The sequence below is a fragment of the Carlito syrichta genome, unplaced genomic scaffold (genome assembly GCF_000164805.1).
Source record: "Carlito syrichta isolate Samal-C Ts95f unplaced genomic scaffold, Tarsius_syrichta-2.0.1 Scaffold304626, whole genome shotgun sequence".
Taxonomy (NCBI): Eukaryota; Metazoa; Chordata; class Mammalia; order Primates; family Tarsiidae; genus Carlito; species Carlito syrichta.
In genome coordinates, this window is record NW_007248722.1 from 228,943 (window position 1) to 250,160 (window position 21,218).

General features: G+C 48.8%; 1 protein-coding gene across 3 annotated transcripts in view; it reads left to right on the forward strand.

Moving 5' to 3' along the window:
• The window catches only part of TEX2 (testis expressed 2), a 60,976-nt gene that overhangs the window by 4,797 nt on the left and 34,961 nt on the right, over nt 1-21,218 (forward strand). For all 3 annotated transcript variants that reach the window (XR_504461.2, XM_008060443.2, XM_008060444.2), the window contains exons 2-4: nt 13,866-14,066; nt 16,146-16,473; nt 20,848-21,059. Coding sequence is in view for 2 of the 3 variants with exons in the window: in XM_008060443.2 (XP_008058634.1) it covers nt 13,866-14,066; nt 16,146-16,473; nt 20,848-21,059 (741 nt within the window). In the remaining variant the exon portion in view is untranslated. The remainder of the gene's footprint in view (nt 1-13,865; nt 14,067-16,145; nt 16,474-20,847; nt 21,060-21,218) is intronic.

Sequence of the window (21,218 nt, forward strand, 5' to 3'; positions counted from 1 at the left end):
CCACATGGAGAGGTGCCCTCTCTGCCACATCTTTACAGGCTCTTCTGAGCTACAGTCGTGTGTTTATGTCTACCTTCCCGAACGTGCCCTAGGTCTCCTGAGCCTCAGCGGCGTCTGCTCAGTCCTCAGCACCTGCCACACACTAGGCGTGCAACCAGCAATTGCTGGAGAAATGGGTGGGTAGAGGAATGAAGGAGTGAGATTTATCAGAAAAGGTAGGCAGGGAGTTGGTGTGCCTTGTCATCTCCTGAAGTTGCTTCCTAAAAGGAATCCAACATTCACTTTTTGTCAGGAGTGACGGGGGTGATCTTTTACAATGGAGAAGAATTTCTACAAGTACAGCTTTCCATAAGCTTTTCTCTTTCTCCCCCGAGGTGGACAGGCCATGGCCCTTCTTTGATAGGGTTTGAGACTTGGCGCTTAATGCTTGGAAGGCGTCTGGTGATAAGCTTGCCAACCCTTGGCCAGTGCTTGCGCAGTGCTGCCTCCTGGATGTGGAGGGAGAAGAGCGGCAGGCATGATAGAGACTTGGCCACGTGGGCGTGGTGGTGAGTTCTGGGTGTCCATCATGCCTCCTGGTTTGTGGCTTGAAAGCGAGGTGGCCTTTCCAAAGCACGGCCATGATAGTCCGCGCACTGGAAAAAGAAAGGAAAGTGAGGCGGGAGGTGGGCCTGGGTGTCTATAAAACAGGCCTGTGGACCTGTGTCTCGGGCAGTTGGAAGAGCCACTTTTTGAAAAGTTTGATTTTGGAGGCTGGTCAGCGGTTTAGATTATTTTTTTGTGCATCTGGTCCTATTCAGTTGTGTGTGTGTGTGTGTGTGTGTGTGTGTGTGTGTGTGTGTGTTTTGAGTTGGAGTCTCACTCTGTCGCCCAGGCTGGAGTACAGGGACATGCTCATGGCCACCGCAGCCTCGACCTGCTGGGCTCAGGTCATCCTTCCGCCTCAGCCTTCCAAGTAGCTGGAACCATGGGCATGTGCCACTGGGCCCGACTGTTTTTTTTTTTTTTTATTTAATGTAGAGACGAGGTCTCACTGCGTTGCACCCCTGAGCTCAGGTAATCATCTCACCTCTACCTCCCAAAGTGCTGGGATTCCAGGCGTGAGCCGCTGTGCCTGGCCCATTTCTTTCTACATTATACATAACTGAAAGCACCCTGCCCCCGGAATGGGTCACTGGAATTTTTGTGTGTGACTTTTATAAACCTGGCTATTTCCCCATGCCCTCTGTTGCTAGAACAGCTGCTCAGGTGAGGTGTTTCAAGGCAGCCTCACTGCCGAGCAGGTGCCCTGTGTTTTGAAGCTGGCTGCAGAGGCAGCTCTCTGGACTACTTCCTGAAATCCAGGTAGCAGTATGGTTAAGGATGGCAGATGACCCCAAACGACTTTTTAGGAGCTACCGTCTAAACACTTTACATTGTAGAAGAGTTCAGCTATACACTGCAGTGGGGAGGGTAGCAAAATGAACCCCCTCATGAATCCAATACCCAGTTTCAACAATTATCAGCATTTTGCCAGGTCTCTACTTGGCTCATTCACTTACATCATGACTGAACTGTAGTTCCAGTCCAACCAAATACAAGTACAGTTGGTAGCATCCGCAGACACAACCTGAATTCCGGCTAGTTCAGGGCTGTTAGGGTCTGGACAGGGTTAGGGTGGATTGCTGGAGAGGTGGAGAGGCGAGGAGGGACGCCGCACCAGTAACCCAGAGAGCCAAGTAAGTGCAGAGAATTGCAACACACAAAAAGGTTATGAAAGAAGAGTTTATTTAAAAGTAAGTTAGAGAGAGAAAAGGGAGAAAGAAAATTCACCTCCCAAGGTGGGAGAGGGAACCAAAGCCAGGAAGCATGGTGACAGCCATAGCTCAAAGAGCACATGGCCACACCAGAGTCTAGCAAGGCAATGGCCACAGGTTGCTTGTGGTTGGGTCCTTGTAACCATTCCCTAGGTGGGGGAAGATCATTAAGGTGATTGGGTGGTGGTCTGCTCCACGTCATCACGAAGGGGCAGGCAAGCACAGGTACTGACGTCAGGTGATGGACAGCAGGCGGATGGGTGGGTTAGTCACATGATTGCTGCCATAGTGGGGCTTATCCGTGTCACGTAGGTCACAAGGGGCTGATTAGGTTAACTCTGGTGGGGGAGGATTCCTGAAAGAGACTTGTTAGACATTTGTAACTCACAAACTCCTTGACCAAAGGTGGGGTGGTCGTATTATTACTTTTATGACTTTGGCCAGCCAAATGATGACCTTTGATCTTCAGCCTTGACAAGGAACCTAAAAGTCTACTAGAGATTATTATGCTAAACCACGAAACTGAGAGATTGGACTGTCCTGGTCTTGCATCTGATGGAGATTTGCTGAGAGGGGGTGGGACAGGCTGCTGCTTGTTTTGCAGTAGAATGTCTGAATGCTTTCTAATGGCTATGCTGAGGGAAAAAGACTAAACCCTTTCGAGGGCCATCCGCCTCAGTGTTCTAGGGGTCATCTGGAGTGAGGAGAGAGGCTATGGGCTTTGTGTGGCTAGGTTTCTCAGGCGTGCTCTTTGGAAAAGTATTGACTATGAAAAAAATCAGTGCTAGGTATCTTTTCATCCCAATACAACAGGCCCAGGGTGTGGCGTGTTTTTGTGTCGGTGCCCAGGCTGTGGTTGTGAACTCCCTGTTCAATTCAGTCGTTCCTTCCAGAATGTCCAGAATGGTATGCAAAAGACACACTGTCAAGAAGAAATATCAAAGTTTCTACTTGTGTCTGACTTTGCTTTTTCTAGTTTAGAAAGAAAATAAGTCTTGCTGATATTTAACATATAGATGACCATATATTGACTCTTGGTTCAAAACCTTGGAAATGATCAATAAGATTTTTTGAAATTTATTATTTTATTGATTTATATTTATTATCATCAATGATGAGCCTCACCCTGAGTATCTGTATTGTGTTGTAAGGTGTCAGCTAAAGATAGTGCAAAGCTGTCATCATAGAAAAACTAAAAATTATCACAAGGGTAATTGTTTCATCTTTTGCTCTGTTTGTATACTTTTTCATAAAAACTGTATTAGAATGTATATAATTTATAAGTAAAGATGTATATTGTTTGTACATTCTCAAAAGTTGTTTAACTGATAGGATGTGTGATCTCAAAAGTTCAGAGGCTGCTAATATGTTTGCTTGCTGATCAGTTTATCTTATAATTTTTAACACTTGTTGGTAGGATTTAACTTTATGATGTATTAACATGACTCAGACCATGGTCATTTCTGTGGTCCATCTGAGGTCATTTTACTTTTCTGTCTAGTTTGAGTGCATGTTATCGCCTACTGCCTACTATCTGTTAGTGTATTCCAACTTAAAAAGTGTTGTGTGGTCTCCCAAGTTTGGGAGTTGCAGCCCTGAAGGACAGGAAAGCCCAGACAGCGTCTGTGGCTTCAGCCCTCATTCCAGGGCTTCTGGCATCGCTGATGTGAAGGTGACCTTGAAGCAGGCAGTGGAGGGTGTGGATGGTATTGATGGCACTTCCCTCTCCTAATGGTCTTCCTTCTTTCTTTCTTTCTTTCTTTCTTTCTTTCTTTCTTTCTTTCTTTCTTTCTTTCTTTCTTTCTTTCTTTCTTTTTCTTTCTTTCTTTCTTTTTCTTCCTTTCTTTCTTTCTTTCTTATGTTCTCTATCCTGTGAGCAGCATTTATTTTGAGTATTGGTTCTGTGCTTGAGGCTGTCATTCATTGTATGAATTTTGGATGTCTGTGGGTCTGCTTGTCTTTGTGAATAAAATCAAATTGGTATCTGAAGTTCTGTGAAACTTGTTAGACTGCTCCTGCTGTGTTCTCAAGCTCCATGTTCTGAGAGGCTGTGTTTATGATGCCGAAGACTCCAGTTCTAAACCATCAAAGCCTCCGAAAGGCTCACGCCTGGTAAGACAAAACCCTACCTGTGCCAGTTCCAGGGTGGAAGAGTCATCGGCTTTGTGTACTTCCAAGATGGCTTTCACATCAGGGCCTCAGGCCCGTTCTGCCCTTGTACTTAGGACTGGCTCCTTCTCACCAGCTAGATGGAAGTGCAACAGGCCAGTCCAGCCACAGGGTAGCAGGGTAGAACCTGCTGCAGTGCAGTGTTACTGGTGTCAGCTTGGCCCTACGCCTGAAGCTGGAGATGTGCCTGTCGCCTCCTTGGTCAGAGGCTGGCACCTTCCTCCAACCGGCTCAGCGTCACACAGTGAGAACTCTGGCCTCAGACCCTGGCACTGTACCTAAGAGCAAGCGTGGCTGCAGTCCTTTCAGACTTTATCATTTGCAAAAGGCTAATTGTGGCCTTTAATCTTTCCCAGTATTCAGTGGGCCTCTGTAGATTGTGGGTTGTATGTTCAGCCGTAGTTGGCTTCTAAATGCAGCAGAGAATGGAAGAGAAACCCCTGACCTTTTGCAGATGCCATCACAGGACCAGTCTGCGGGCCACACATGGCAGCCCTGTTGACTGGGTCATTTGTCCTTGGCAGCGCACACTGTCTCCATTTGAAGGAAGCGAGACCTGTCTGGGTCGAGAGCATCTGTGAACTTTGTGACTGAGCTGTTGAAGTGCAGTGAGTTGTTAACCATATGCTCTTTTTTTTTTGAGTCGGAGTCTCACTCTGTTGCCCAGGCCAGCACAGCCTCACCTGCTGGGCTGAGGCGATCCTTCTGCCTCAGCCTTCCAAGTAGCTGGAACTATAGGCACGTGCTACCATGCCCAGCTTAGTATTAGTTTTATTCATTGTATAGACGAGGTCTTACCAAGTTGCCCAGGATGGTCTCAGACCCCTGGCCTCAGGCAGTCTTCTTGCCTTGGCTTCCCAGAGTGCTGGGATGACAGGCTTGAGCCTCTGCGCCCTGCCATGCTCTATCTCTTTATTCCTGCTTCCATGTCTCAGGACAAAATCAACTGGGGAATTGCCTTACTTGGGAACAAATTCAGGTTAAGAATTCTAGAATAGCTGAGCAGTGGACCGGTGGGTGGGCACTGTAGAAGGAGCAGGGTGAAGGCCTTGGAGCTGCCGTGCTGCTCTTAAGTTTGAGATTTGATTGCTAAAATCTGGAAGGTCCATGTGCAGCTTAATCTAGGGAACTGCTCCAGTCCTGGGTCCTGGGAGAAAATTGGCTTGTGAATGGTGTCAGAGATGATTAGGTTTGCACCAGGAACTTGCTTCTCCAAGAACAATCTAGTTTTGGGTCAGTGGAGGTGCACTGGGGGCAGCATCAGACTGGGAGAGCTGAGCGTGGCTGGCTTCATGGCCTGACTCTCCCCAGGGCTGGTCTGTAGCCTGGACACCTGAAGGTGGGGGTCAAGCAGCGGCTCCTGTGATCCTCACAAGATTGCCTATCAAAGCCTTCAGTGTTCTGGAAAGAGCCTTAGCAAGGAGGCAGGAGAACCGGGCTCCGGTCATAATGGCTCTCTCTGCTCTAGATAAGAAGTAGCTAATTCCGTTTCTGGCCTGAAAAGCTTTAACATTTTAATCTTAAGATTCTTTCTGAGATTACTTATTTTTTTTTTTTTTTTATTCTGTGCTATTTTGTGTAGTTTTAACTTAGTTTTTTGCGCTCTCTCTTTTCTTTTTTTTTTTTTTTAAAGTTGGATTCTCACTCCATCGCCCAGACCGGAGGGCAGTGGCACGCTCATGGCTACTGCAGCCTCGACCTGCTGGGCTCAGGTGATCCTTCCACCTCAGCCTTCCAAGTAACTGGAACTACAAGCATGCGCTACCACACCTGGTTAATTTTTTTTATTTATTGTAGACATGAGGTCTCGCCAAGTTGCCCAGTCTGGTCTCAAACCCATGGGCTCAGGCACTTCTCTCATCTTGGCCTCCCAAAGTGCTGAAATTATAGGCATGAGCCACCATGCCTGGTTTTTTTTTTTTTTTCAGAGGCAGACTCTCACTCTGTCTTTCAGGCTGGAGGGCTATAGTGCAATTATGGCTCTGCAGCCTCAAAGCCCTTAGGCTCAAACGATTCTTCTGCCTCAGTCTCCCAGGTAGCTGGGACTACAGGTGCGTGCCATCATACCTGCCTAACTTTTAAACATTTTTTGTGGAGACAGGGTCTTACTATGCTGCCTAGGCTGGTCTCAAACTCGTGGCCTCAAACTATCCTTTTGCCTTAGCCTCCCAAAGTACTGGGATTACAGGTGTGAGCCCTGTGTCCAGCCTTGTTTTTTCTCTTGAGAACGGTGACCGAGTCTTCTGCTTCTCAGTAACTTCTAGAGCTCCTTGCACGTAGTAGACCTTGACCACGTCCTCTCCTTGTCTCTACTCATGCAGTGAGCACTGTACTCATCATCGGCTGTGCGGGGTACACCAGCCTGTCCTGCTTCCTCATGCTTTCTGCATATTTTGCTTAATTCTCGTTTCATTTATGTCTCATGGTGGGTTTCGTTCCTGCATTCACTCGGCAAACGTTTGTTGCAGCTGTGATTGACAGACACGATCCCCGCTTTGTGGAGTCTAGCCCGGTTACGCAAGGCAGGCAGTTGACTGCGTGGTGATGGGAGGCTAGCTGGTCAGGGAGGCCTCCTGAGAGAATGTCATCGTGGCCGTGCCCTGGGCTGGCGAGGAGCTCGCTGGACTGCAGGCGGGGCTGAGCCGTGGGCCAAGAGAGGAGCTCGCGCCTCGGAGCCAGGCTGCCGGGCTGAAGCCCCAGGTGCGCCGCGCTCTCGGCCTTCCCTCCTGCGACACGGAGGGGCCTGGCGGAAGTGGAGGCGGCGGCTGGCTGGGAAGTGGGCCTGCGTGTCAGCTGCTGTCACGAACTGCGATGAAGGCCGTGTGCTGAAGGCGAACTGTCTGAACCACTGGGGGACTGTGCCTCAGCAGAGTGCTGTCAGCACGGAGAAGTCCCTGACCTGAGCGCACAGGGAGGTGGGGCTGGAGCGGGGTCCAGGCAGCGGGCCGCCCGTTCACTCCAGCGCACCGGGGTCTGCTGGTAAGTGGTGGGGGCAGGACGGGAACGTGGGCCGTCGAATTCTCAGCAGGTCTGCCCAGCGGTTTTCGGCACGTGTGTTGTGGCCGGCCGTCTTTGGTGTCTTTGGATGTGATCAGGGTCGGGCCTCCCTCAGCTGACAGGTGAGTGTTCACAACAGACGTGCGGTTCACATCCCGATTTGCAGTTGTGTCTGTTTAGTGCTTGCCTCTGATAGACCTTTACCACAAAGGGAGGGCTGCAGCTGTTCAGGAAGGAGGCACCACAGCGCTGGTGACTGGAAAGACGGGGCCAGGAGGGGTCATGCGAGGCACAAGTAGAAGGCAGGAGCCGGGCCTGGATTCCCTCCTGGGCCTGCCACTTGCCCCACCTGCACTCCGTGGTGGCTTGGAGCGCTGCTGGGATTCCTGGGATTTGGCGAGTGCGGGAGGCTGACTGTGCCTGTCAAAGCTGTGGGCAAACAGGACGCCTGCAGACCCCCTTAGAGCCAGCCAGGTGGGAGTTTGCAGGGCTGCTCTTGAGCGGCGCTGTGGCTCGGCTGCCGGGCCAGGGCTGGCTTTGGCTAAAACTGAATCCTGGGAGCACTGTGGAAATGGGTACTCCCGTCATCCCAGGACAGAGGTTTTCCTGGAGGCAGTAATTCAGCAACTGTTAGCTAGCTGAGGCAGAGCGATGGCACTTGACCTGCGTGTGTCTGTTCTGTGAACAGATGAGCTGGTGACGAACTTGCATCCCAACAAGTTTCTAAATCTAGAAACCAAAGGAGCCCGAGTTGAGGCACAGTGGCTTACACCTGTAGTACCAGCACTTTGGGAGGCCAAGGCAGGAAGATTGCTTAAGCCCAAGAGTTTGAGACCGGCCTGGGCAACATAGCAAGACCTCATTTCTACAAAAAATAAAAGACCAGATGGATGTGGTTGCACACACCTGTTGTCCGTGCTACTTGGGAGGCTGAGGCAGGAGAAGGGCTTGAGCCTAGGAGTTCAGGGCTGTGGTGAGCCATGATGGCACCGTTGCACTCCAGGGTGGGCAAGAGAGTGAGAGACCCTGACTCGGGGGAAAAAAAGAATCAAAAGAATAAGCTAAAAACTTGATGTAGGGGAACGCCCCCAGGTCCCCTCCCGCTGTGGGAGCTTTTCTGTCCTCTCAATAAATCCTGCTTTCAATAGATAGATAGATAGATAGATATGATGTAAATTTGACCTTCAGTTGAGTATCTTAATTTCCCTGTGGAACTAGACGTTTTTCAGAAGCCTTTTACTTGGATTACTCTTAATAATATTTCTGAGTTTTTAGTATTATAGACTAGCTTTTAGAAAGAATTTTTAATTTCTACAGTAGACTATTTCACCTGGTGATTGGTGATTATGTGGCTTCTCTCCTCTCATTTACTTATGTAAAGCGCCTAAGAAAACAACACAAAACTGCCACGTGCTATGTTAGACGCCTCTTGCCGCTGAGACTTCATGTGTGGAATTGTCCGTGAGAAGAGAGAGGCAGGTTTGCCTTAAGCTAAGCATCCAGGGCTGAAGAGCTCGAGCCTAAGAATTGGCCCTGCAGAGCCTGGAAATGGTGTAACTGTAAACTAATGAGAAGTATTTGATATTGTTGCAGTAATGCTCATCTCATATCAAATTGTGATTATCTGAATTCAAAGCAGTCATTGAATACATGTGCAGCCTCTCAGCGGGGGCGTGTGAGCAACCACAGTGTCTTGCACATGCTCTGTGCCCTCTGCTTTAGCCAGGGGACACACACCCAGAGTGAAATGAGGCTAGAGGAGCGATCCCATGTGGGGACCGTCTGGCCAGGTGGCTCCTAAGTGACGCTTGCAGCGAGGTGCTCTTTTCGTCTCATGGTCATTCCTTGACCCTAAGAGGTCTCATCAGCTCCTGCATCCCTCCCTCCAGGGATTCTTTTTGGTTTTAGTAGCCCTGCAAGCAGATACAACCTGACCTCAGATGTGGCTCTGAAGCATTCCCAGAAAAATTATATCTGCTTCAAGTTCTTTATTAATCTAGTTGCCTTCAGCACGTTAGCTCCAGTAAGCCTGTTTCGTGTTAGACAGTGTTTTCTACAACCAAACTGGATAAGAAGAATTCTAGATCAGTAAACGTTTAATGAAAATGCTTGTGTTGCCAGGTGCAGTGGCTCATGCCTGTAATCCCAGCACTTTGGAAGACCAGGCAAGAGGATTCCCTGAGCTCAGGAGTTTGAGACCAGCCTGAGCAACATGGAGAGACCTTGTATCTACAATAAATAAAAAAAATCAGCAGGGCGTGGTGGTACATGCCTGTGGTTCCAGCTACTTGGAAGGATAAGACAAAAGGATTACCTCAGCCCAGTTGGTTGAGGCTGTAATGGCTGTGAGAGGGCCACTTGCACTACCTCCTGAGTGACAGACTGAGACTCCCACTAAAAAACAAAAAAAGGAAAATGTTTATTTTTAAAAAGACAAGTAATTATAAAACTCAACAACAGCAGAATGCATATGTTTTTCAAATGCATAGTCACCAAGATAAATCATATAATAAACTTAAAATAATTGAAATTATACAAAGTATGTTCTCTGACCATAATGAAATTAAGCTTAGAAATCAATAGCAAGGGCTCAGTGGCTCAGCCTGTAATCCCGCGCCTTTGGGAGGCTGAGGTGAGTGAATTGCCTGAGCCCGCGGGTTTGAGACCCGCCTGGGCAACTTGGCGAGACCTCATCTCCACAATAAATCAAAAATGAGCCGGGCGTGGTAGCGCGCACCTGTATTTCCAGCTACTTAGAAGGCTGAGGCGGAAGGATCGCTGGAGCCCAGCAGGTCGAGGCCGCTCCCGGCCACCGCACTCCAGCCTGGGTGACAGAGTGAGACTCCAACTCAAAAAAAAAAAAAAAAAAGAAATCAATAAGAAATATTTGAAAAATGCACAAATATTTGGAAATTATACAGCATGCCTCAAACAGTTTGTGGGTCCAAAGATAAGGTTACAAGGGAAATTAGAAAATATTTTCATTGGCATGAAATTGAAAAGACAACATACCGAGAATTGCAGGTAACACAGTGCTTAAAGGGAAAGTGATAGTGTTGAAAACTTATATTAGAGGCCAGGTGTGGTGGCTCATGCCTGTAATCCCAGCACTTTGAGAAACTGAGGTGGGAGGATTGCTTGAGGCCAGGAGCTTGAGACCAGCCTGGGCAACATAGCAAGACCTCATATCTATTTAAAAGATGACAACAACAACAAAAACAAAAACTAGCCAGGCATAGTGGTGCATACTTGTAGTGCTAGCTACTTAGGAGGCTAAGGTAGGAGGATTGCTCAAGCCTAGGAGTTTGAGGCTGCAGTGAACTGTGATCACACCACTGCACTCCAGCCTGGGTAGCACAGCAAGACCCTGTCTCTTAAAAAAATTATAAATAATAAACAAAAGCTTATCTTAGAAAAAAGAAAGATTTGAAGGAAGCACAAATTACCACTGTCAGGACTGAAAAAGGGGACATCAACACAGACCCTACAGACATTAAAAGGATTATGGGAAAATATTACAAATAACATTATGCCCAGGCATTAGACAACTTAGATAAAATAGATTCTTTGAAAGATACAAACCAGGCGCGGTGTGAAGGCTCACGCCTATAATCCCAGGACTTTGGGAAGCCGAGGTGAGAGGCTTCCCTCAGCCCATGGGTTCGAGACCAGCCTGGGCAATTTGGCAAGACCTCATCTCTACAATAAATTTTTTAAAAAGGTAACCAGGTGTGGTAGCGTGTGCCTGTAGTTCCAGCTACTTGGAAGGCTGAGACAGAAGGATTGCCTGAGCCCAGCACCTCGAGGCTGTGGTGGCCCTGAGCATGCCACTGCACTCCAGCCTGGGTTACAGAGTGAGACTCCAACTCAAAAGAAAGAAAGAAAGAAAGAAAAATACAAGCCAAACCTCACCCAAGAAGAAATAGATAACCTAAATAGTCCAGTAGTGATGTAAAAAATTGAATTCATAGTTTAAAACCTTTCTACAAAGAAAAGTTTTGACCTAGATGCTTCATTGGCAAGTGCTACCAGATCTTTAAGGAAGAAATACTATTAATTCTACACAGACTCTTCCAGAAAATAGAGAAGAGGGAACGGAACACTTTCCAACTCTAAAGTTTATGAGGCTCATTAGCACCAAAAGACATGGCAAGACATTGATAGGCCATTTTCCTTGAGAGGACTTAGAGTACCTAGAGAAATGAACAAATATCAGCAAATCTAACTCAGCAATGTATAAAAGGAAAATAACAGTGCTGTCCTGGTGAGCTGTTCTCCAGAAGAGAAAATTCTTGGTTTGTCCTGTGCCCTGATTTCCGTGGCATAAAAATCCCCACTGGGGCCAGGTACAGGTGACTAATGTGACATCCCTGGACATGGGGCAAGGAAGAGGCATGCAGGACCAGTTTCTGTGAGCTTCGGCACGTTATGACCAGTGTAGCATTTATCCTGAGCATGCAAGATGGGTCCAACGAGCGAAAGTCAATGAATGTCATCTGCTATAAGAACAGACCAAAGACAATAAACGAGAACCGTGAACCAAAACATGAAGTGAGTTCTGCACCTGCTCAGACAGAGGTTCTGACAGGACAGTGCACCTCGGGCCTGGATCTGCACGCTGGGCACCTGTTCTCTCCCTGCCTCTGATCAGGGTTGTTGCTGCACAAACACCTGGGTTACACACTCTCTTTCCATGGCCACTGCACACTCACTTGGCGACTAATGGAGAGGGTGAGATTCTTCCAGTCAAACTCCTGAGGTATATAAATCTGTGTAACTGACCCTTAAGCTTCACACCCTCTCCCTGTGACAAAGAGGTGTGTTTGCCCTTTTTTTTTTTTTTGCACTCACACTGTGGTACTCTTTTCGTGACAGCTTTTCTCTATTATGGTTACTCTGTGGGATCATAGGATGAAGGCATGAAGACATCATTCTTTTCTACTGTTTGGGGGGCGCTCTTGGGTCAAGAATCCTCTCCTTTAAAAAAAAAAACCTTAGTGTCAACTCCTGACACTTTATGTGGCACATAGATTCAGTGCATGTTTTGATGAAAGGGTGAATGAACAAAAGAGATTCTGAGCAGTTCTCATTCTCAGAGGCTCTCCTTTTTTCCCCTTTAAAATTTTTTTAGAGACAGGGTCTCGCTCTGTCCAGGCTGGAGTGCAGTGGCACAATCATAGCTCACTGCAGCCTCGACTCCTGGACGCAAATGATCTTCTCGCCTCCCAAAGTGCTGGGATTACAGGCCTGAGCCACCAAGCCCAGCTCTCAGGGTCTTTCAACTCAAAACATTGTGTGAGACTCAGATACTTCATGGAAAGGGCTATTCCTTGAAACGATAGGCAGTCTCAGCTCCATTGCAGTGACCTTTAGCATCTCTTGGCTCATTACCAAGACATTAGTAATAAAGAGGGGATTAGGAAGATAAGGAAAATTCCTTAGAGAACATCTCCTAAAGAGATCTAGGCTACCAAGATCACCTGAAAAAGTATTTGGTGCTGGAGGCGTGTTAAATGATGAATGCTGATCGTAGCCATCATAATTAGCTTTAGCATAGTTTTGTGGGTTTTTTTTTTTATCTGGGGTCCCACACTGTTGCCCAGGCCAGAGGGCAGTAGCACGATCATGGTTCACTTGCCTCCACCTGGGCTTAGGTCAGCAGCCTCCTCCTGGACTTTGGCAATTATTCTGTCTTAGCCTCCTGAGTAGCTGGGACTATGTAGGTGAGTGCCACTGTGTCTGGCTAATTTTTTTTTTTTTTTGAGTTGGAGTCTCACTCTGTCGCCCAGACTGGAGTGCAGTGGCCGCTCCCGGCCACCGCAGCCTCGACCTGCTGGGCTCCGGCGATCCTTCCACCTCAGCCTTCTGAGTAGCCGGAATTACAGGCATGCGCTACCACGCCCGGCTGATTTTTGATTTATTGTAGAGATGAGGTCTCACTGCCCAGGTGGGTCTTGAACCCGCGGGCTCAGGCAATCCACTCACCTCGGCCTCCCAAAGGCGTGGGATTACAGGCTGAGCTACCGAGCCTGGCCTGGCTAATTTTTTAATTTTTTTGTAGAGATGAGGTCTTGGTGTGTTGCCCAGGCTGGTCTTGAACTAGGTTCAAGCAATCCTTCCATCATGGCCTCCCAAAGTGCTGTTTAGCATAATGTTATAGTGTGCTAGGCTTGTATATGTGTATGTTCTGTACATTTCAGTATGTTTGCCCTTTTAAAAAATCAATGTATAAGTACATTTATGTCCATTTGGGGCGGGGGGGCAGGAGCACAATTTTACTCAGAGTTACTATGTATATTTGAATTCAGACATATTATCGATTATATTTATGATTCACTTAGTGCCTCGTTCTTAGTTCTCTGCTTTTCTGTGTGGATTCGGTGAAGTGTGTGCTGTAGTGGGGTTGGAGTGGAGTGGTAGGTGTTCCCGAGTCCTGGGATGGTAACCTGGGTTAATGCTGTCTGTGAAATTCCAAAGACTGTGCAGTTGGGCTGGGAAGAGCCTGCGTCTAGCTCATCAAGGAGGCCAGGCTGGCGGGATTGCTTGCCTGAAGGACATGGCGCAGAGCCTTGCTCAGTCACCTGCACAAGACTTGCGAGTGTCCTGATTTGTTTGGAAGTTTTCAAAAAAGAAAGAACCTCTGATTTAGGAGAATGAGCTGCTACTCTCCCCCTAAACCCAGAATTTTTGGTTCTCAAAAACAGACCCAACGCTCCCTAGTCCCAGCAAACCTCCCAGCCGGGTACTTGACTCAGCAGCCCCTAGTCATCCATGGGCTGTCACCTGTGGCATTGCCACGTTTGGTGTCAGTGTCCTGAATACCACAGTGCTCATCATTTTCACACAAATGGGTTGTGTCTGTGTTTTTTTCTAATTTTACTGATGGTCGCTCTTCTTCATCAGGGATGGATGAATGAGATTTGCAGCTATGATCCGGAAACTTACCACGCGACTTTGACACATTCTATCTTTGTTCGACTTGAGGGTGGAACCTTAAGACTTTCAAAACCTAATAAAAATGTATCCCGGAGGGCTAGCTACAATGAAACCAAGCCAGAGGTCACCTACGTCAGCCAGAAGATCTATGACCTCGCAGACAGCAAGGTGAGCCACAGTCGTTTTGGAAGGATGGCATACATAGATGGGTGAGAAGCATTTGGATTCTTGGTTGTTCTACTGCATTTTCTTTCCCCAAAACGATTTGTTGGGGGTTTTTTTGTTTTGTTTTTTTTTGAGTTGGAGTCTCACTCTGTCGCCCAGACTGGAGTGCAGTGGCCGCTCCCGGCCACCGCAGCCTCGACCTGCTGGGCTCCGGCGATCCTTCCACTTCAGCCTTCCAAGTAGCTGGAACTACAGGTGTGCACTACCATGTCCGGTTAATTTTTTGATTTATTGTAGAGATGAGGTTTCGCCAAGCTGCCCAGATGGGTCTCGAACCTGCGGGCTCAGGCAATCCACTCACCTCAGCCTCCCAAAGGCTCGGGATTACAGGCTGAGCCACCAAGCCCGGCTGGGGTTGTTGTTTAAGTATTGATATTCTTTAGGATGACACTCTCACATTCTAACATACAGATCACCTAGAAATCTTGTTAAAAGCACCTTCTGATTCAGCACCTCTGGGTGGGCCAGAGAGCCTGCGTTCCCATGAGCCCCAGGTGATGTGTATGCTGTAGTCCACAGCCATACCGGGAGGCGCAAGGGCCTCTTGTGCCCAGAACTCTGAATTTAAAAATTAATTCTTTTTTTATTTTTATTTTTTGAGTCAGAGTCTCATTCTGTTGCTCAAGCTGGAGTACAGTGGCATGCTCACGGCCACCGCAGCCTCAACCTGCTGGGCTCAGGTGATCCTTCCACCTCAGCCTTTCAAGTAGCTGAAACTACAGGTGCATACCACCATGCCTGGCTAATTTTTCTTGATTTATTGTAGAGATGAGGTCTCATCCAAGTTTCCCAGGCTGGTCTTAAACACCCGGGCTTAGGCAATCCTTTCACCTCGGCCTTCCAAAGTGCTGGGATTACAGGCTTGAGCCACTGTGCCCAGCCTTAAAAGTTAATTCTAGCCGGGCTCGGTGCTCAGCCTGTAATCCCGTGCTTTGGGAGGCTGAGGTGAGTGGATTGCCTGAGCCCACGGGTTTGAGATCCGCCTGGGCAACTTGGCGAGACCTCATCTCTACAATAAATAAAAAAATGAGCTGGGCGTGGTAACACACACCTGTAATTCCAGCTACTCAGGAAGCTGAGGCGGAAGGATCACCAGATCCCCAGCAGGTTGAGGCTGCGGTGGCCGGGAGTGGCCACTGCACTCCAATCTGGGCAACAGAGTGAGACTCCAACTCAAAAAAAAAAAAAAAAGTTAATTCTTTCTGTGAAATAAACAGCTGCATGTGATGGTCCTAGGATTCTAACCCTGAAAGTTCTGTAAATGAGGAGATTATGGACATTCTAAATAACAACATTTTGATACAGTAGTATGTATATACTTCTATTTTTGTGTGAAATGTAATTTCATATAACTATAGGTTCTCTATTCTTAGAACTCATCTGAATGATCTTTAAGTATCCCTGAAATGACAGAAATATTTAAAGTAGTTTTCTAAATGTATTCTTAGCTTGAGGTTGATTCTCGAGGTTGACTTGTGCCTTCCATGTAGATTAGGAAATTCTTTCTTTACTTTTCCAGCTTAAGTCTGGCCCGTAGTCATTCAACTCAGTCGCTAACTTAGTTGATGATAGTCCGTTAAAAATTATTTTTGTGCTTCTACTACTTGAAAACTATAGATATTTGTAACTCTTGGAAAATTATTAAACATCTACTTTCTGGAATGATTTTGGAGAACAAATCATTTCTTAAAATGTATTCCAGTTTCTTTCTCTTTTTTTTTGAGTCGAAGTCTCACTCTGTCACCCAGGCTGGAGGGCAGTGGCATGCTCCCGGCCACCACAGCGTCAACCTGCTGGGCTCAGGCGATCCTTTCACCTCAACTTTCCAAGTAACTGGAACTGTAAGCACATGCCACCACACTCAGCTATAGTCATGTTATGAACAGGTGTTAAACATTATTTTACATTCATCATTTTAGTCAGAAATTCTATGAAGTTTGCATTTGTGCTGTGTGTGATATTAACGCGCAATACAACAGTCTTTAATTTAGTATGCCAATCATCATTTCTCCTCCTCCGCAGATTTATCTTGTACCTAAGAGTTTGGCTCGAAAACGAATCTGGAATAAAAAGTACCCCATATGTATTGAGCTCGGTCGACAGGATGACTTCATGTCAAAGGCTCAGGATAAGGAGACTTCGGAAGAGAAGCCACCACCTGAGGGAAGCGAAGACCCTCAGAAGCCGCCCCCTCCTCAAGAGGGAACAAGATCTGGCCAGCGAGAGCAGATACTCTATCTCTTTGGGCGGACCGGCCGAGAAAAAGAGGAGTGGTTTAGGAGATTTATCCTGGCGTCTAAGCTGAAGTCAGAAATCAAGAGGCCGCCTGGCGTCTCTGGAAGTAAACCAGGTAATGACGTCTGTGCTAAATGCGTATGCATTTTTAAGGGGCCTGGAGGAAGAAGAGCACACAGATGCCAGGTGGCAAGGAAGGCAGCCCACCCAGACTGATTGCTGTCTGCCGCCTAGAACGTGTTCTTGTGCCGTGCTCATCATGTAGGCCAGTCACGCAGCCCTTTGTCCCAGGTCATTTCGCCAATGATGGATTTGTTTGTGGTTACTCGCCTTTGCTGTGTAACTTTCATATTTAGGATTTCATTTGATTTTCACAAAATGAGACTCCTGAGAGAAGCAGCAGTGGAAGATGCCTCGTCACGCGAAGGCAACTGAGGCGGGGCCATACTTCAGGCTATTGCTCCCGAGTTCCTGACCCAGAAGGGAGGCTGCTGCTGCTTTTATTGTTTTGTGTCTCCTGCAGCCGCAGGCCTGGCCAGAGCTGAGAACCAGGTGCTGTGCAGACACCATGAGAATGACCAGGATTGTAGCTACCATGTCCTGTTCCAAATAAGGCCACACTCTGAGTCATTGGGGTTAGGCCAGCCTGTCCTCTAGACTTGAGGTCAACATAGAAGGGCAGAATCCTGGTCAGGCGTGGTGGCTCACACCTGTAATCCTAGCACTTGGGGAGGCCAGGGCGGGAGAATCACTTGAGCCTAGGAGTTTGAGACTAGCCTGGGCCACATAAGGAGACCCTGTGCCTACAAAAGTAAAAAATCTTAGCTGGGCATGGTGGCATGCTCCTGTAGTCCCAGCTCCTTGGGAGGCTGAGGTGAGAGGATCACTTGAGCCCAGGAGTTCGAGGCTGCAGTGAGCTGTGATCATCCCTGCCCTCCAGCCTGGGTGACAGAGTGAGACCCTGCCTCTAAACACAAAGACCGAATCCTCACTTCTGCTGACTGTTTGGGTCAGAGCCTGGGCATTTGGGTGGTGTCTGTGTAGCACCTCCATGCTCAGTGTTGGCCAGGCCTGCTGCTGCTGGACACAAAAAGCCAATAAGAAACACCATACCCCCACCCACCCTTCCAGTGCTTGCTTTTGGGTCAAACTGGTCTGTATGAGGCAGGCATGCACAAACTACCTGCTCAAATGACCATGGTGCCACCAGTGATTGGGAGCTCCGAGGACAGAGGCCAGCAGGTGTCACTGGGGAAGCTTTCTCAGATAGACCTGGAACAGGGGCTGGCACGAACGGCTCGGGCTTTCTATCCATGGTGTTTGAGAGTCGGGGTTATGTGGGTCTCAGCCTTGCTTCAGGTTGTGCTGGTTCCTTCCCCAAGCCGTGAGCTGGGCCTCACCCTGGCACCTTTGCTAGACACCGTTCTGTCAGTTTCCACACCACCTTCCACCCCGATCCTGGCGCTGCGGCCCAAGAAGTCCCTTGGAAATCCCTAAAGCATGGAGAGTCAAGGTGAATAGGGAGATGACTGGATGTGCTTATTTCCGAGGACTGCCAGGGCAAAGTACCACAGGTGGGGTCCTGAAACAACAGAAAACCAAGCTCTCAGTGCCGGAGGCTGGAAACTGGAAGCCTGAAGTCCAGTGCTGGCAGGGCCCCGCTCCTTCTGACACTGCGCATCAAGTCCTTCCCTGGGTTTTCTGAGCTCCTGGGGGGACCCGTGGTTCTACTCCAGAATCTGCTACTGCTGTCACATGGCATCATCTCCGAGCATCTCTGACTCTTATCCTCTTCTTATAACCAATATGGCTCTTAATATGGCTTCCTGTTAATGAATGGTATCACAGTAATCTGTTCCAATTAAGGTCACGTTCCTTAAGGCATTGGGGTTAGGACTTCTGCGTAGCTTTTGGGGACACAGATCAGCCCGTAACACTGAGTAAGAGAACATCCGAGTGGTGAGAACCCAGCACCTCTCCGCAGATCTAGGCCTGTGCTGTCTCCTGCAGGTTGGTGTGTGGCGTTTGGACACTGCAGCCGGTCCAGATGGAGATGTGCTCTTGTGTGAGATGCCTGTGGGATGTAGCATCTCAGTGAAGGAATGTACAGTGTCCTTCAGTAACTCCTTATGCTGGTTATACATTGAATGAGGACATTTTAGATACATGAGGTTAAACAGGATGTACTGAAGTTAAATTTGTTTCTTTTTGCCTTTTTGCTGTGGCTACTGGAATATTTACAATTGCTGAGACTGTATTTCTCTGGAAACATCATGGCCTGCTGGTCTAGGCCTTGAGGCTCAGAATCAGGCAACATGCGGTGTGGGGGGCCACCAGGAAACGCCACCCTCAGTGTCCAGGGCCACCCAGAGCAGATGCCAAGGTGGCATGTTATTTATGGACTAAGCCAAAGCATTTGATTATTTTTAATGACTTTGTCTGAAATCCTGCATAAGTTCCCAGACCTGCATGCAGTGTAGCAAAGCTAATGGTCAGAGGCAGAGATGTGGCCACACTCTCCCAGGCCGAACTCAAGGATGACTGCACTTCTGCAGCGCCAGCGGCCTCTTGTATATCTGCTCATCTGGGTTGCCTGTAAAAGCTATGACCTGAGATGTTCGTGGTAAGTTAAACCACCAGGAGTGTGGTTAAACTCGTCACACAGGTGGATTGGTCCGGCCTGCGCAGTTCGTCAGAATCACTCTGGATCCTTGCTGGCACTGGCGGCCGCATTGGCCTCGCGGGGTGGTAGTGCCCAGACACGATGGCCTCCTCCTGGTGGCCTGGCCCTGGTCTCCCTCAGGGGTGCCATTGTGGAGCCATTGACTCCCCTGGAAACTCAGGCTGTGCCTGCATGAGGGACTGGGATAAGATGCAGGTTCTAGGTGGCTGGCCTGGGCAGGTGAGACTCTGCATGGCCAGTGGACAGGGCCCAGGCTTAGGGCAGGACAGCTCCGTCCCAGAGGGCAAGGAAGACATGAATGCCAGCCTGGCGTCTGCACAAGAAGGTTATTGACACCATCAAGGGCACTGTCCATGTGGCCCCAGAGCAGGCACAGCCATGCTCCTTACTTTGTCCCTCTGCAGGACGGGGCGAGGGCGGGAGAGGCGGCCCTGTGGGGGCTGGTCCAGCCCTGCCCCCATGCGCCTCCCGCCGCAGTCTCTCGGGGTCACTGTGGGCAGGGGTTGGAGTCACCCCTCCTTGTTCATTTCATTTTTTATTGTTTACTGTTAATTAAACTCTAACTTTATTTGGATTTCACTGTTTTTTCTACCAGTGTCCTTTTTCTCTTCCCAAATCCAATCCAGGATACCATGTTGAGTTTAGTTCGCATCTGTATTTTGAAATGTTTTTGGTGTCGTTATTCCAACATGAAAAAATAATGCTAACCATTAAGATGGTGTGCGAAGAAAAAAGATTATAAACGTTTTTATTTCTGTAGTTATGTGGCATTAATTCTCAGATGTTCAAGTGCTAGAAATGATCATGCTAAAACTTACACTAGGAAATAGCTTGCGTGGCCCTGTGTGAGGCCGTGGGGATTATAGCTCAGATGGCGGGACATGATCTGGTTTGGTTTTTAACTGCTCTCCCCTTCACCTGGCTGTCAGAGTAATTTTAATAAACTCGTTAGCATCAGGTGCTCCCTGTGCCCAAAACTCCCGTGCTACGAAGGGTGAGTGAGCACGAAATCCAGACCTGCTGCTCAGGTGCTCTGCAGTCTGTTCCAGCCAGCGCTCTCCTTCTTTCCAGCCTCTGCCCATGTGTTCTCCTCCGAATGTCCTGGACTCTTTGCCCGGGCTCCAGACTGCTGTGCCCAGCCCTTGCTTTTTGCATATGCTGTTCCCTCTACCTGGAATGCTCTTCCCCTGCCTGGGCCAGGAAAATGGCAGCTCTTCCCTCAGGAGACAGCTCAGATGTCACTGCTGTAGAAGTGCTCGGGTGGGCCTCTGCGCCCTCTTGGCCAGAGGCAGTCAGCCCCTTCTTTCTGCCCTGAGGGTCCTTGAGTGGCGGGGGTAGCGCTTATTTAGAAGATTGGGACTTACCTGCCCAGGCAAGTTCAAGTTGGGGGTCATGTGTGGACCTAAAAGTATGGCGTTGGCCCGAGAAGGGGCTCAAGGAGTAACTCACTGTGTGAGAGGTGGCGTCTTTGGATGGTTCATCTGCTCTCTGCCCACTCCCCTTCTCCATAGCATCCGTGAGTCCACCCCTCTTGGGGTGTGTCGGCCCCACATTTGGTCCCTTCCTAAAGAGCCAGGAAGAAAGAAGGTGTTTGCCAGATGTGTCTCCTCACTCAGGATGCTGTGTGATCTTGGAGAGGAATAAAAACTGTTCTAGAAAATTCCCTGTTACTAGAGCAGAAGGAGCTTTTCAGGGTGGGGCTTCAGTGTGAGTGTGGCTTAAGCCATGACAGCCATGAGCTGCTGTCCCCAAGCCAGGGATGCTGCAGTGCCCTCTCCATGGTACTGACGCTCCCGTCTCTCTCAGGACTCCTGCCCACGCACAGCCGCAGCAGCAGCAGGGGCAGCGTGGAGGAGGTCACGGCGCCACCCAAGCAGAAGGAGCTGATGGGCAGCGTGCGGCAGAAGATGCTTCTGGACTACAGTGTGTACATGAGCCGCTGTGTCCCCCCAGAAGGCCGGAGTCCCCAGCAGAGCCCTGCACAGAGTGCAGAGAGTAGCCCCACGGCGGGGAAGAAGGTAAGCAGTGACCGACGGGCCTTACTGCCTCCACGGGAGCTCGTTTTGTGCATGAGTGCTCCAAGGACCTGCTTGGTCAGGCCCTGTCTGGGCACTGGGGACACAGTGAGGCCCAAGACAGGATCTGCCTGCCCTGGGGAGCTTGTGGTCCACTTCGGG